Source organism: Octopus sinensis, linkage group LG3 (assembly GCF_006345805.1).
Source record: "Octopus sinensis linkage group LG3, ASM634580v1, whole genome shotgun sequence".
In the NCBI taxonomy this organism is placed as follows: Eukaryota; Metazoa; Mollusca; class Cephalopoda; order Octopoda; family Octopodidae; genus Octopus; species Octopus sinensis.
Window position 1 is genome coordinate 168,757,110 of NC_042999.1, and position 17,702 is coordinate 168,774,811.

Consider the following 17,702-nt stretch of genomic DNA (forward strand, 5'->3'; position numbering starts at 1 on the left):
AGAGGTAATTAATAAAATTATTTATTAATTATAAAATATGACAACATCTCTGACAACTGTTTTGATTCAGAAATCTTTATAAGCCTTTATCTCAAAATGTATTTCTAATCAGTATATCTTTACTACCTCTGAAGAGATTCATCTTATAATGATTTTATTTTTATAAATTAATTATCTAAAGATTTCTGAAACAAAACAGTTGTCAGAGATGTCATATTTTATAATTAATAAATAATTTTATTAGACACCTCTCTATTTTCTCCTTATTCTTTAAATATATAAATATATGAATCACGGTTTATATGGTTACCTTATAGTTGAACTTTCTTTAGATGGTAACTAACCAGTATTTTCATTGGATTTCTGATCCTTTGATGAAGTTTATTACCTTTACTTGATTTTAGACACACACACACACACACACACATATATATATATATATATATATATATATATATATATATATATATATATATATATATATATATATATACAATAATATGTTACATTACTCGATAGTCAAGATAAAACTCAGAGTTTTATCTTGACTATTGAGTAATGTAACATATTATTGTATAGATAAATTTCTTCTATTTACATAATATTGAGGTCTCTTTCTTTCTTTTGTTATCTTACCGTTTTACCAATATATATATATATATATATATATATATATAATATATATATATATATACATATATTTCGCTCTTGTATTTGGTTGCAAGATTCTTTATGTGAATTCAAGTGTTGATGCATATCTCATTATGTCTTGGGAGAGTCATTCTGTTTTAATGCCTTACCGTTTAATCACATCCATTTCCCCTCATTTACTCACTCATTTTTTCTAAAATTTTTGTTGCTTTTTGCAAACTCTTCAATAGTTGTTGACTGTCCATTATCAGAACTGCATTCTTTTTTGTGTGCATCAGGGTGCATGTGTATACACATATGTATGCATGCATGTATGTATGTATGTATATGTGTATATATATGCATGTGTGTGTGTATGCATATATATATATATTTATGCATCTGTGTACGTTTGTGTGTAAGTATTCTGCCTATACATGTGTTTGTGTCCATATTTGTGCGTTTGTATGTGTTTCTGTGTGTATTTGTGTGTGTACCTCTCTATCTCCTTTTGTGTGCATGTTTAAATGTGTCTATGTGTATGGGTTTGTGTGACTATGTACGTGCATCTGTTATGTATGGATGTGTGTTTCCATGCGTCTTTGTGTTTGTGTGTGTGTATGTGTGAAGTGTGTGTATATGGTCATGCGTTTCAGCCTTGTGCGTGTGTGTGCGTATCCGTCCATACTACCTATGTACCTATCTATCTACTTATCTATTTGTTTACTTACATATACTCTTTTGCTCTTTAACTTGTTTCAGTCATTTGACTGCGGCCATGCTGGAGCACCGCCTTTAATCGAGCAACTCGACCCAGGGACTTATTCTTTGTAAGCCCAGTACTTATTCTATCGGTCTCTTTTGCCGAACCGCTAAGTGACGGGGACGTAAACACACCAGCATCAGTTGTCAAGCAATGCTAGAATGACAAACACAGACACACAAACACACACAGACACACACACACATATATATATATACATATATACGACAGGCTTCTCTCAGTTTCCGTCTACCAAATCCACTCACAAGGCTTTGGTCGGCCCGAGGCTATAGCAGAAGACACTTGCCCAAGATGCCACGCAGTGGAATTGAACCCGGAATCATGTGGTTGGTTAGCAAGCTACTTACCACACAGCCACTCCTGCGCCTATACATATAATGTTATCTTTGGTCTTTCTAGCTCCTAGCTAGAAAGAAGTCAGATAGCATTATATGTAATGAAACCAGTGGTGCCTTCCCTAGATACGAAGTAAAGACTGGAATAGGAAACAGAGTTTGTGACAAAGGAAACAGGATGAACAGGATGGTACAAGGCCGACAAATATCAAGGAGTAATGTTTCAAGAGGCCACAGCCCATGGAGAATTAGCCCAAAGATTTAGGAAAGCTCTGAAAATTAGCCGAAAAATTTAGGAAAGGAGGCCAAACTCAACATTAAGTTCATTTCTAATTTTGATACGTACCGAAGCAATTAGTTGACTCCTGATTATAATTACATATATAATTATAGAATATATTGTATAGTTCACCTAAAAAGGTTATTTTAACGTACTGACAACTTTGTAGAATTATTAATTATTAACCAATCAATTAATTAATTGATTAATTAATTAATTAATCTTCCCCTATATATATATATATATATATATGTGTGTGTGTGTGTGTGTGTGTATAAATTGAGAAATTGAGTCAAACTCAGGTGTTGTTCAAATCTTTATACTTCCGACATATGTTTCGAAGAAAACATTGATATTCTTCAAAACACTGACACTCTTTGAAACATGTCGAAGTATGAAGATTGAAATAACCTCCATTTCTTAATTTATCTCTGTTATACAAAAACATTTCACTTAACCCTGGAATTTCTACCTTTATAAGTAGGCTGTAATATCCTTGACACTTAAGTGAATTTTTGCTACCCTGATAACTATTTATTTATTTTTCCGTGTTTTTTTGTACACATTGGAAAAAAGGCATACATTATATATCTGTGTGTATATATATATATATATATATATATACATATCGCCATGTTGATTCGCTAGCCTCTGCACACATTTTTTTTCTCTCCTTGTTTCTTTCTGTGTTTCTTTTCTGTGTATCTTTCTGTTGAAGAGCGTCGGCTCGAAACGTAAAAGACTTGTTTTATTTATATTCCTGAGCGCCATACTAATACAATTGTTTGTTTGTACTCCACCTGCCTTCGTCTTTTGTTTATTTTTCATAAAGCTTCCCGTTATATAAAAATATATATATGCAACAAGAAATATTTGTCTCTTTTTATAGAAACAAATTTAATGTTGACCCAAACTTAATGTTTAATGCTTATATATATATATATATATATATATATAGATAGATAGATAGATAGATAGATAAATAGATATATATATATATACTTTTACTTGTTTCAGTCATTTGAATGCGGCCATGCTGGAGCACCGCGTTTAGTCGAGCAAATCAACCCCAGGACTTATTCTTTGAAAGCCTAGTACTTATTCTATCAGTGTCTTTTGTCAAACCACTAAGTTACGGGGATGTAAACACACTAGCATCGGTTGCCAAGCGATGTTGGGGACAAACACAGACACAGAAACACACACACACACAGACTCACGCACGCGCGCGCGTGCACACACACATATTGCAATTAATCAAAGAACATACTAAGTATGTCTACCTGCTGGAAATAACAGTCAAATCTCTTATTTAAATCGCCAAAATACGAGTTTTGAGTGTTATTTCCAGCAGGTAGACATACTTAGTTTGTCCTTTGATTAATTTTAATCCTTCAGTTATTTAATGCTTTTTGGGGGGCATGCAATCGCAAATTATTTATTCGTGAATTATTTTTCTTGCGAATTAATTGCTCTGTATATATATATATATATATATATATAATATATATATATATAATTTAAAAATAGGATAAAATCTTTAAAAGAATTCATCAAGTAAAACCTCATGAGAGAAAAATCCATCAATTTTTCTCTTGAATACATTTATTTATATTGAGGGCATTACAATACATAAATGCCACACACTAGGAGGGACTCTTAAAGTTTAAACTACCAAAATAAATAAATACATAGTACCGAATGTGAAGGAATGTAACTCTTGAGGCCAGCCTCTTAAAAACAGAATTCAGCTGCATATCATATGATTTCATAATTAGTGCACAAATCCACTTTTTAATCCTCAGTGCAAGCATAATTCAAGATTTATAAAAAATGAACAAAAAACAACATACCAGACGAACGCCCAATGTATCCAGCGTAACTATATATATATATATTATATATATATATATATATATATATATATATATATATATACATACATACATACACACACACACCACACACACACACACACACACAAACATATATATATATATAAACATATATATATATATGTAGAGAGAGAGACCTAAGTGTACGTACACAGCTATATGTATATATGTATATATATGTATATATATATAATACAAAATGGGACAAGAACGCAAAACATCCAGATAGACGAGACAAAGAAAACAAGGACAGGTCATGGGTCATTTGAAGTTTTCTGTCTTCAGTCAAGTACCAGAGTATCTTTGCGATTTCAGCTGATTATACTTGAGATTGCTCCAATCTGGCCAGCCCTAAGGAAAAACTAAGCTAAGTGCATTAGATTCCTTGGAAGAAAGCGGCGAATGTATACAACACAACCGAATAATTGTCACTTATTATATTTACAGATAAATTCCTCTATTTACATTATATCGAGGTCTTTTTCATTCGTTTGTTGTCTTACCATTTCTATCAATATATATATATATGTGTGTGTGTGTGTGTGTTTGTGTAGACCACTTTCAGTTTCTATCTACCAAATCCATTCACAAGGCTTTGGTCGGCCCGAGGTTATAGTAGAAGACACTTGCCCAAGGTGCCACACAGTGGGACTGAACCCGGAACCAAGTGGTTGGTAAGCAAGCTACTTACTACACAGCCACTCCTTCGCCTAGAAACATGGAACGCTTCACGAATTTGCGTGTCATCCTTGTGCAGGGCCCATGCTTATCTTTTCTGTATCGTTCCAATTTTAGAATATGTATTGCCGAAGCATATTTTATGTTTGCACGCATATATGTGTGAGTGTATGCGCGCGCGCGTGTATACGTATATACATGCGTATGTAACTAGAAGAAGAAAGAAAAGAAAACAAGGAAAGTTTTATATTATTTTATTTATTTATTGTATATATAAACGTGTAAAAGTTTTATATATATGTAGATGCATCTATGCGTACATATTTGTTAATAGGCGGCGAGTTGGCAGAAACGTTAGCACGCCGGGCGAAATGCGTTGCCGTATTTCGTCTGCCGTTACGTTCCGAGTCCAAATTCCGCCGAGGTCGACTTTGCCTTTCATCCTTCCGGGGTCGATAAATTAAGCACTAGTTACGCACTGGGGTCGATGTAATCGACTTAATCTCTTTGTCTGTCCTTGTTTGTCTCCTCTGTGTTTAGCCCCCTTGTGGGTAGTAAAGAAATATATATGCATGTGTGTGTACGCACGCGCGTATGTGTGTATACATATGTATATGTACGTTTGTGTTTGTATGTGTATACGTGTATACTCTCTTTTTACTCTTTTACTTGTTTCAGTCATTTGACTGCGGCCATGCTGGAGCACCGCCATTAGTCGAGCAACTCGACCCCGGGACTTATTCTTTTTTTGTAAGCCCAGTACTTATTCTATCGGTCTCTTTTTGCCGAACCGCTAAGTAACGGGGACGTAAACAAACCAGCATCGGTTGTCAAGCAATGCTAGGGGGACAAACACAGACACACAAACAAACACACATACATATATATATATACATATATACGACAGGCTTCTTTCAGTTTCCGTCTACCAAATCAACTCACAAGGCATTGGTCGGCCCGGGGCTATAGCAGAAGACACTTGCCCAAGATGCCACGCAGTGGGACTGAACCCGGAACCATGTGGTTGGTTAGCAAGCTACTTACCACACAGCCACTCCTGCGCCTATTTGAAAAATATGAATTACCCACGTGTCATTGATAAGTGCCAACACACGAAACTTTGTGACCTTGAGTCACTCCGTTGCTTCGGCCAAATATTAACGCGCGCGCGTGATATGTATGTGTATATATATATATATGTGTGTGTGTGTGTGTGTGTGTAGGCCACTTTCAGTTTCTGTCAACCAAATCCATTCACAAGGCTTTGGTCGGCCCGAGGTTATAGTAGAAGACATTTGCCCAAGGTGCCACACAGTGGGACTGAACCCGGAACGAAGTGGTTGGTAAGCAAGCTACTTACTACACAGCCACTCCTGCGCCTAGAAACATGGAACGCTTCACACACACATATTCATGCCCCTGCATCTACAGACATCTAATAAATGTTTGTTTGAGTGATTGTGGAGGGTAAATTGGAGTCCTCACGTACATCCGGGTAGACTGCGTTATCCTTACAACAACGAGAGCACATGCAACAGGAGAAATTCTTTTTTAGCTGACGTAAGAACCCGTCCAAGTGTCCTGAGTATATGATGACATTCATGAAACTGTTGCTGTTTGCCAACCAAGCCACTGTGAATTCAACTTCTTCGGGTACATCTGTAAACACATTAAAGGCCTTCAAGTAGGCAATTAGTGTATAAGGACCCCAGGCAGCAATGTAACATATTGTGCTTATTTTTAGCATCCTGATAGCTTTCAAATCTCTGGAACATTTTACCTGTCCTCGGCGATTAGTTTTCGCTTGTTGAATTGCTAGAAGGGCCTTTGAAACTTTGTACGAAGAAAAAAAGATTACGGCAGCACTTAAAATAGGAATATAGAGACCTGTAGCAATGCAAAAAATTACTGATTTCCACTTCATTCCACACATAACGATAGTCTCTTGATATCCGTAATATTTTGAATCGAAAATATGTGGGGAAAGAAAAGTTATCAAAGAAAACAACCAAACTGCTATCAAAATGCCAATTGAATAGTACATCTTTTTAGCGTTTCGATATCGGACTGGGAAGTTAATAGCGATATATCTGTCTAAACTAACGATAGCTAAGCACCAAATCGATACTGTACACGTGATGCCATGCAAAATACATGACACTGTGCAATATGTAGTACCTAATAACCACCTGTCACAGGCGGAAGCTAAGACAGCAGGCAAACAAACAAAGAAACCATTTATAAAATCAGCAACGCTCAAATTAATGAGAAGAACCTTTCCTAAGGTCTGAAGTTCCCTGACTTTTCTAAGAATCCACATGTTAATAATGTTGCTAAAAATAATGGCTACAGTGATGAGTCCAAGCAATATTGTACGCAAAATGACTATAGTTCCTGAATGACGGATTAGTTTGTCTTCTGTCCGATTCTGCAGCGAAAAATTGGCATACATCCTCATTTTCTTTACAAATTAGAAATTAAGTAAATTCTGGTTTATTTTAAAAAATATTTTTCGATAAGTGTGAGTGTAATAAATTAAAATCACAAAATATTGCAATTGCAGTGAACTTCTTAAATGGAAAACATGCGTCTTTCCTTCCTTTTCTTCTCTTTCTTTCCTTCTTGAAATGTTTTTGCATTTGCTTCTGCTTCCAACCTTAGGTATGTGAGCTTTTATTCTTTCTTTATCGAAAATATTCCGTCATTTTCTTCTTTGTAATAAATTTCTGGAAGAGAAATATAATGAAGAATAAGTTATGAAATTTATAAAATGCAATCAGTACTACAGTACTCAGCGAAAATATACTTTTTTTCATTTTTACAAAATAAAATTTAATTTCAGACATCCCTTGATAAGTGAGAAGTAGGCTGTCCCCTTTGTGTTATGGCCTAGGTAATAAAGAATTACAGTCGGCGAGGTATTTTTGTTGATTTTTTAATCATTTTTGATCCCGGTTAGACGTGAGTCGCATTGTTATATAGTTGTTGAAGGTCTCCCCGCGCAAGGTGCCCCCAGAAAGGAAATAAAGGTGAAGAGGAACAGAAGCAACATACTACCGAACAAGAGCAGAGTGCCGAAGTGGCGGTACTAGAAGGTGAGAAGAACACGGAGGGAGCAGAGGAAGCATTCAAGTGAGAGGTGGGCTGTTCCACTGTTGATAAATGGTGGACGGACACAGCAAGCAGTACCAGTCGGTGAGGTACGCCGTTCGAGTCAGTCACGCAGACAACGAAGTTACGTCGTCATAATGCGGAACATATAACTTGAATAAATGTATTTAGTTCTGATTCTATTTCAAAGCAGTAAAGGAATACCTAATAATATTTATAACTGTCAAGATATATCCTAATTCAAACATAACTATGCTTTTCCACTGGATATTTCTTTAAAACTTCCTTACATCCATGACTTATTTGGAGTTTGAATTACTTATCTACTTACTCTTTTATTGAGGGAACGTCTCATAAAACCTTTTCTACTTATATTTTCAAATAACCGTTAGTTATTATGATGCTCGTAATTTGCATAAGGATAAATATGGATATCCGAAAATATTCTCTGTTATTTCCTGTATCAAGTCCTCTGGGATGATAATTTTTTGTTTATACTTTTTGCACTGAGGAGAACAGTGATATATAATTAATTTAATTTAATCAAATTAATTTAATTATTCTACTATGAATTCGCATGTTTTAATATCGTTGTTTGAAACGATCGTATGCATGTATTAAAATTCTTTCAAATTTTAACATCTTCTCTTCTCCATTTTTAACAAAATTGTTGGTTCTATGGGATACCTTTCCACAAATTCACATAACACACTATATACAAATATTATTTTCATATTTGCAAACTTATGCCAGTAAGTTACCAGCAAAATATGAAGAATTTCTATTAGAAATCGTTTTTTGGAACCCTCCAAATTAAAAGACGAAATATAATTCAACCTTTTCACTCACACGCACATGACGTCGGCACTAGCTCGTATCCGAGCATTCGGTTCGTCAGTTTCTATTCAGTCTCCTCGGCCGATGTTTGTGCCGAATGTGACTTCGGAGTCGAAGTCGGTGGTGAAAGAGTCGTGGGAAGAATATGCGCAGAATGGTCGGTGTGAGTAGAGGATGCTGAAGACGCTCCTTTCTTCTGTGTTACACCTCTTCATTCTGTTGTCTGTTCTGCTCGAAGGAGCTGGCTCCATTGCAGATAGCAGTCCCCCAGGCTGTCCTGTCCATGGTAATCTGTTTCCATGAGGATGGCTGGAAGTTAGTTTGAACCAAATTCCGTTTGAGCTGGTCTTTAAAACGGAATTTCGGACCTCCTCTTGGTCTTGTTCTGATTGCAAGTATTCCGGACAAAGGTTGTTGGTAATGTGATCTTCCCATCGAATATTGAGGATCTGTCGTAGCTTGGATTGCTGGAAGCATTTAAGGTGTTTGAAGTCACGGCGGTACAGCGTCCAAGTCTCAAGTGTAGAGATGAGTTGACAATACAATGGCACGGAAGACCATGATCTTTGTCCGGATGGTCAGCGCGTGGTTGAAGAATACCCGTTGGCTGAGTCTACTGAAGGCGGAGTAGGCAGCCCTGATCCGGTCTCCACGTTCTTTTCACACGTAGGTGTCTTCGAAACGATACTTCCTAGGTATGAGGAGTGTTCAACTTCTTCTAGGGGTTGGCCGTTGATGCTAATGTTCGTGGGTGGACTGTCATGGCCTGGTGCAGATTGGATCAGGGTCTTGGTCTTTAATGTGTTTACCTGCATCCCGAAGCGTTCGCAAGCCACGTTGTAAAGATCGGCCGTCGTTTGTAGGCCATCTGCGGTTTGGCTCGGGTTGGCATTGTTGTCGGCATACTGAAACTCACGGACTGAGATGGCGGAGATCCTTGTCTTTGCGCGGAGACGTGCGAGATTGAAGAATCCACCATCCAAGCAATAGCGCATGTTGATGGAAGGCGAGCCTGGTGGGATTTCGTTGAATATGGCGGCCATGTACAAAGAGAAACAGGTTGGTGCCAGGACGCATCCTTGCTTAAGACACCGTGATGGGAAATGGGTCTGTGAGGAAATTTTGATGGTATATCTATTTCTTTATTACCCACAAGGGGCTAAACATAGAGGGGACGAACAAGGACAGACATAGGTATTAAGTCGATTACATCGACTCCAGTGCGTAACTGGTACTTAATTTATCGACCCTGAAAGGATGAAAGGTAAAGTCGACCTCAGCGGAATTTGAACTCAGAACGCAGCGGCGGACGAAATACTGCAAAGCATTTCGCCCGGCGTGCTAACGATTCTGCCAGCTCGCCGCCTTATTTTTGATGGTATATCCTACCCACCATGCTGCCGCGAAGGGAGCGGACCAGGGCAATGAAGTCCTTCGGACATGCAAACCGAGCAAGGACGGCCCACATTGCAGGACGGGGGACCTTGTCAAAGGGTTTCGTCAGATCCCAGAAGATGAACATTGTTGTTCTTGACACTTCTCCTGAAGTTGGCGGGAACAAAAGATCATGTCGATTGTGCCTCGAGAGGGTCGAAAGCCATACTGGGACTCAGGGAGGACGTCTTCCGCGAGGATGAGGAGACGACAGAGTAGGATACAGGCGAAGATTTTGCTTGCAATACTCAGGAGTGAGATGCCCCGATAGTCGCATCGCGGAAGTCGTTCTGGAGGGTCTTGCTTTCCCAGATCTTAAGGATAAGGAGCATCAGATGATTTCTCAGCTCAGGACCTCCGTGCGTGAAAAACTCAAACGGGATGAGCTTCATGCGCTCGAATACCTTGTTGAACTCATAGGGCAAAGGCGGCAGGGACATCCAATGGCGGATGGAGATCTGTGGGGTGCTTTGGAGGAGATTGTCAGGAGTGCGTGAGTGGTTGTTTAGTAGGCTCTAGAAATGGGTCTTCCAGCAATCGAGGATTCCCTGGGTGTCGGTTATCGTAGAGCCAGCTGCGTTTTTCAAGCCATCCACTGATGGCCTTGTGGGGCCGAAGATGATTGCGACATAAAAGCGGTACAAGTCTCGTTGGTCTGCATAGTTTTGCATCTCCCCTGATTTCCTCTGTCATCAGATGTTCTGAGCTTCTCAAATTCCTCGCTGGTATTCCACTAATGCTTGCTAGAGTTTTCGTTTGTTTTCTGCAGTGGCATGGTTCTCGAAGGTGAGGCGCGTCCGGACTTTGGCTTCGATAAGACTGGAAATGGTTTCATCATTCTCGTCAAACCGGTCTTGGTTCTTCTGAGTAAAACCGATCGTCTCCTCGGCGGCAGCGGTTATGGCTTCACGAAGTTTGGTCCAGCGACCCCCAATGGAGGTCGGCTCTGGGAGGTCCATCAGGTGTCTCTCAATGGATTTCCTGAAGTCTTGGGATGCCTGTGAGTTCCGGAGTATGGCGCAGTCGAAGCGTCGGTAAGGAATGTTTACTGAGACCCGCATTATTGGGCGGCGGACCTTGATGTCAAGGCGAGAAATAATAAGACGGTGATCCATCCAGCAGCTATCTGCACCAGGCATGGAGCGGGTGATGCATACATCTCGCCCGTCCTTGCATCTTGTCAGAAAGTAGTCGAGGATGTGCTAGTGTTTAGAGCGTTGGTGTTTCCAGGTCGCATTTTGTTTGCTAAGGAGACGAAATGGGGAGTTGGTGATGACGAGTTCATGCGCGGAGCAAAGGCCGAGGAAGAGCTGGCCGTTGGCATTGCATTCCCCAATGCCGTGATGACCAAGAATGCAGTTCCACAGACAATGGTCACTGCTGACTCTACCGTTAGAGTCCCCCAACACCACGAGTTTGCATGTGCGGGGACTGTTTGGATAGTTCGGTCCAGCAGGTTGTAGAGTGAAGCTTTGATGTCGTCTTCAGATGTGAGGGTAGGAGCGTACACAAAGATCAGCGTAAAGGATCTGTCTCGAATGAGCGGGATCCGAACTGTCATCAGGCCCTCGCTGACAGCAGTTGGGACGAGTCTGTGTTGGTCTACGAGTTTCGTTTTGATGACAAGGCCAACTGTTGATGCGTGGTTCGTAGGATTCTTCCCCTTTAAAAAAAATGGTGTATTTGGAGTCAGCTTCTCTGATGCTGCCATCTCCGGGAAGTCTAGTCTCGCTCAAGGCTGCCACGTCGATGTTAAAGTGGACAAGCTCCTTGCAGTCGAGGGCTGTATGTCGCTCCGTGCGATCAATGTAACTCTTGTTCTGGAGAGTGCGGATATTCCAGACCCCGAAAGTGAAGTGAGAGTTTGTGAAACAAAGAATTTAGTAGTCGATGATGAGTGAGTAGAAGTAGAGTTCCGACCACTGAGTGGGAGGTCTGCCAGCCGCAGTATGCTGACCAGATCGAGTTGCCGTGTCCGATGTTTACCCCCACTTTTTCTAGGGACTCCTCCTTAAAGGATGGGCTGTGGTAATTCTAAAGAAGCCAGCCCAGTCACGAGTCCAGCTGCTGAACTCCAATGTCACGGCTATTCATTGGAGAGCGACCATCTAAAATTTGCCGCTAATGTGTGGTCACGGACTGGAGGCTTCCAGCTTTCCAGACCTGCCTCCAGCACCCGCGATACCATTGGTATTGGGCTTTTTTTTTTGAGACTCAAAGAGTAGAAAGACGAATCCAGTCGCTGAGTAACTTGTTTGAGGTGATCGTGGCTGCGCAACGGCCACGCGCACGCACTTGGCCAGGAAGTCTCCGCTGCGGCTCAAGAATTGAGTGCAGTCTTGTGGCTGGTTGCAGCGAGCTGCCAGAGTCTATCCGCCTTTGTAACGCCTGCCCACCAAGCGTTGCACTCTTCCGCCGGAGTCAATCCTTGGGGTTTTGAGATTGCCCTCCCCTGCTTGCTTCGCCGTTGGGATCTTGATCTTGGTGTTTGGTCGTGTTTAGGCTGGGACCTCATCCTCAACCTTCCTGCTATGGGTAGCCCTACCAGGAGTCTAAGACTCCAGACGGCATCGCTCTTGGAATCATTGGAACACACAAGCACTTCCAACACGGTAAGGGATTGTTTGTGTGTTGTGTGTGTGAGTGTGCGTTCGTGTGTGTGTGTGTATACATACATACACACACACATGCATGCACGCGCGCACACATACATACCTACATACATACACTTACACACACTTACACATATACACACATACATACACACACATACACACATACACATACATACATACACACACATACACACATACACATACATACATACACAAGACATACATACATACAGACATACACCTATACACTCACACATAAATACATACACACCCACATACACACGCACACACATACATACATGCATTACATACGTACACACACATACTTACATACATTCATACCTTCACTCATACATACATACATACACACACACACAAACATACACAGACACACACCCATACATACACACATACATACACACATACACTTATACACACATACATACATACATGCATACACACACACTTCCTCACATACACACATACATACATACACACATACACACACATACATACATACATACATACACACATACACATACACATACACATATACACACACGCATACTTACATACACTCATACGGACATACATACACACAGACATACACACATACACACTCACACATACATACATACACACACACATACCTACACATGCACTCGCATGCACGCGCACACACATGCATGCGCGCGCGCGAGCACACATACATACATGCATGCACGCATGCCTGTGGGGTCTGGCTTTATCTCGGGTTCGCGTCTGGGCCAGTGCGTTGTGCCTGGGGTTTCTCATGCGCCTGTCACCGCAAGAGTATTTTCCATCATTCTTTCAGTTGCGAAGTGTGTCCTTGCATGCATATATATACACACATATAAACATATAAACACACATATAATACCCCTACGTTTTGTACACACACGCACATACATACATACATTCACTCCCACGCACTTACACACACACATTTACATATATATATGCAATACACGCACACACACTTACACACGTACAAACACACACGAATTCACATACACACCGACACATATACATACACACAACATATGCCTCCACGCGCACGCACACATACACATACGTACATACATATAAGCACAGACACACACATACATACGCACACCAAAACATGCGCACACATACGCACGCACACATACATACATGCACACAATTATACATATACGCACACACACACACCCACACATACACTTAGTTAAGCACAGTTACTCGCCATACACACAAAAAAACGCACACGTACACACACACGAGACATATACACGCACACACACATGCCTCCCTGTTTCTGACCTGCCTTCCTCACTCGCTAACTGCTGCTTGCCACTAGCCATTGCCCACCATACACACACATACACACACACGCACACACTCACACACACACCCTTGTCATCTCGCACACCTTTGTTTACCATTCCTTCTTTGATTCCGTTCTCCTGTTTTTGAAAACATCCTCCTTCTTTTTTACCACTTCCGCCTTTTCAGTATGTGACCTCGTGAAGACCACTTGCATTTTTTTCCCTCTGTCCTCCCACCTCGGGATCTTTCTTTCTCCTATGTTTCCGACAAAGAGCTCCGCTCGAAACGTCATACCCTCCTTCTTCCCTTCTTTCCTGAGCGCCCAATAATATTTTATTTGTTCCACATCCTTGCGTTGTTGTCTTTTTGTTTTCTTGTTTGGATTAACTTTATATATATATATATATATATATATATATATATATATATATATATATATATATATATATATATATATATATATATATATATATATATATATATATATGATCGTTAGCCACTATACACATTTTTTTCTCTCCTTGTTTTTTCTGTGTCCCTTTCCGTAGAAGAGCGTAGGCTCGAAACGTAAAAGAATTTTTCTATTCCTGAGCGTTATACTAATACATCTGTTTGTTTTGTACACCACCTGTCTTCGTCTTTTGTTTTTTTTCGTAAACTCTCCCTAAATATATATATATATGTTATGGGGATAATAATAATAATAATAATAATAATAATAATAATAATAATAATAATAATGGAACACCCCCTCCCAACATGACGAGTGGTATGTGCTACAAAAATCGTAAAATTAGGGAAGATTTGTTGGGCAGTTTTCTCGAGTTGCAAAAACAGCAACTGCACGAACAACAGCAACAACAACAACAGCTGCAGAAGCAGCACCAACAACTGCAGGAACAATAGCAGGAACAGCAACAACAACAACAATTACTATTACAGCAACAACAGCTGCATGAACAACAACAATTACTATTACAACGAATGCTGCAATTAATGAATAGTAAGTCACCCAAAAATGCTGAAAAGACGTTCTTGTCAGATTATGTTGTAAACTCAATAATCTAATTTAAGTAAGAACCAGACGAAGGAGCTACCTTCGGGACGTACTTTAGAAGATACGAATAAATCTTCTGTAAAGAGTGTAAAGATTGGGACGATGCTATGAAAACGTGTCTAATCATAAGAAAACTGGCAGGAGAAGAACATGAGCGTTGCAGAAATTACGTACTCCCGAAGAGACTTTTTGACATAAACTTTAGAAATACAACAGACATACTGTGTAGAATTTTTAGCGAGAAAAGCTCGTTGTTCAATACACGCTGGAAGTGTTTGAACCTAGAAACGATCAACGAGGAGGACTACATTACATATGCTGGTAGAGTTAACAGAGAATGTGAAACCTTCAAACGGGACGAATTAACGCCACATGTGTTCAAGTACCTGATATTTACTCAGGGACTAACTGCAAAAAAAAGAAAAAAGACGTTGAAGTAAGAACAAGAATTCTCGCTAAGCTGGAACAAAACTAAACTGTATCCTTACAACAAGTGTCAGAATGTGCGAAAGAATAGTAAATTTAAGACACGACACTGAGAAAATTGAACATAAAGATTACTCCCAAGTGAAACAAGTGAGAAGCAGTCAGAATAGAAAGCAAGTGTGTTCTAAAATACAGTACAAACAGGACAAAAATCAGGAAACAAACCTATGTTTTGCACGTGGAGGTCTACACCTGAGAAAAACTGCCCATTTAAGAAAGTGGAGTGTTTCCGTCGTAGAAAAATTGGACACGTAAAAGCACAGTGTAAAACCAAGATGACAAAACGTTGGAACAAAGGAAAAAGAGTAGAGTAAACAAGATGTCAATGGAAGAAAATGGTAATGTGATAAAGAGAAAATTAGTAAATGGGAAAATTGAAAATATACGAGTGAAAATGCAGTTAGACACTGGAAGTGATTTTACCATTGTGAATGAAGAAACTTGGAAGTATATCGGTAAACCGAAATTAAGGAAATCTCCAAAAGTAACACACGGTGTTACGGGTAAAAGATTGCATTTTGTAGGTGAATTTGTGTGTAATGTGACATTTCGTGACCAAATGAAAACGGCAAACGTATAAGTGTTAAAAATTCAGTTAATCTATTCGGCACAGAGTGGATGGAACTGTTCAAATTGTGGAATACGGCCATAAGTCGGTCCAGTCGAAGGGATTGAAACGAAAAATAAAACATTCATTTCAAGATATTTGCACGAAAACGAAGGCAAAAACTGTAGTGAAACAAACGTTTGTATTTTAGCCAAAACGAAATGTACCGTTCGCGGTGCTAGAATAGGTAAATAAGGAACTTGAAAGACTTGAAAGCCCATGAATAGTCGAGAAGACTGACCACTCAGATTGGACAGCACCTGTGGTCTAAGTAAAAAAGAAAAATAATACGAGTTTGTGCAAATTTTTCAACGGGGTTGAATGATTGCTTAATGTCACATTGCCGAGTCCTGAGGCTGTGTTTGCAAAATTGAATGGAAGGAAATACTCAAAATTAAGACCTTTCAGAGACATATTTACAAATCCAAGTAGAAGAAGAATACTCACACTTATTAGCCATTAATACACACCGTGGCTTATTTTAATTCAAGCGGCTTCCCTTCGGTGTAAAAGTGGTCCCTTCCATATTTCAACAAGTAATGGATACAATACTGGCGGACAGTGATTTTACTATCGCATTTTTATACGATATCCTAATAAAAAGCGAATCACACGAACAACGTGTAGAACACGTAAAAAGGGTATTCGAGAAGGATAAACGAAAAGATATGAAAATATAAGTGAAGAAAAATGGGAGTTCTTTCCGAAAGAATTAAACACTCGGGCCAGATAACAGATAAAAACGGACGGAAACCGAATCCATCCAAAGCAACTGCAGTAAAAAATATGCCCACGCCGAATTATGTGACTATGCAACATGCATTCTTGGGATTAGTAAATTACTACCAAAATTATATTCTCAATATACACAATGTAGGCGCAGGAGTGGCTGTGTGGTAAGTAGCTTGCTAACCAACCACATGGTTTTGGGTTCAGTCCCACTGTGTGGCATCTTGGGCAAGTGTCTTCTGCTATAGCCCCGGGCCGACCAATGCCTTGTGAGTGGATTTGGTAGACGGAAACTGAAAGAAGCCTGTCGTATATATGTATGTATATATATATATATGTGTGTGTGTATATGTTTGTGTGTCTGTGTTTGTCTCCATAGCATTGCTTGACAACCGATGCTGGTGTGTTTACGTCCCCGTCACTTAACGGTTCGGCAAAAGAGGCCGATAGAATAAGTACTGGGCTTACAAAGAATAAGTCCCGGGGTCGATTTGCTCGACAAAAGGCGGTGCTCCAGCATGGCGGCAGTCAAATGACTGAAACAAGTAAAAGAGTAAAAGAGTAAAGAGTAATGTAAGGTCATCGCTCAATGATTTGTTAAAGAAAAATGCAAAATGGTGCTGGACTGGTAAGTGCTAGAAGGCATTTGACGAATAAAAAACATTTTAACATCGAACTTATCTTTAACGCATCTTGATCCGAAGCTGAATATCATATTGGCTACAGATGCGACTGATTACGATGCAGGAGGAGTAATTCTGCACAAATATGACGATAGGAGTTAAAAAGCTACAGCCCATACGTCACGATCGTTATTACCAGCAGAAAGGAACTTATAGTCAAATAAAAAGGGAAGCGTTATCAATCATATTCAGTGTGAAAAAATTCCGTAGAT

At 39.6% G+C, this 17,702-nt stretch overlaps 1 protein-coding gene and 1 non-coding gene across 2 annotated transcripts; both read right to left on the minus strand.

The window, feature by feature from the left end:
* Positions 1 to 4,636: 4,636 nt before the first annotated feature.
* On the minus strand, positions 4,637 to 4,741 carry LOC115210021. Its single transcript, XR_003881382.1, has one exon. It is a non-coding gene; the product is annotated as a U6 spliceosomal RNA (small nuclear RNA).
* Positions 4,742 to 5,930: 1,189 nt separating this feature from the next.
* On the minus strand, positions 5,931 to 7,252 carry LOC115209591 (somatostatin receptor type 4-like). Its single transcript, XM_029778031.2, has one exon. The coding sequence runs from the start codon at positions 7,058 to 7,060 to the stop codon at positions 6,038 to 6,040; it is 1,023 nt and encodes a 340-aa protein (XP_029633891.2). The 5' UTR covers positions 7,061 to 7,252; the 3' UTR covers positions 5,931 to 6,037.
* Positions 7,253 to 17,702: the final 10,450 nt, after the last annotated feature.

Excerpts from the sequence above, each read along its gene's own strand:
- LOC115209591 (XM_029778031.2), bottom strand. The coding sequence starts at position 7,060 with ATGAGGATGTATGCCAATTTTTCGCTGCAGAATCGGACAGAAGACAAA.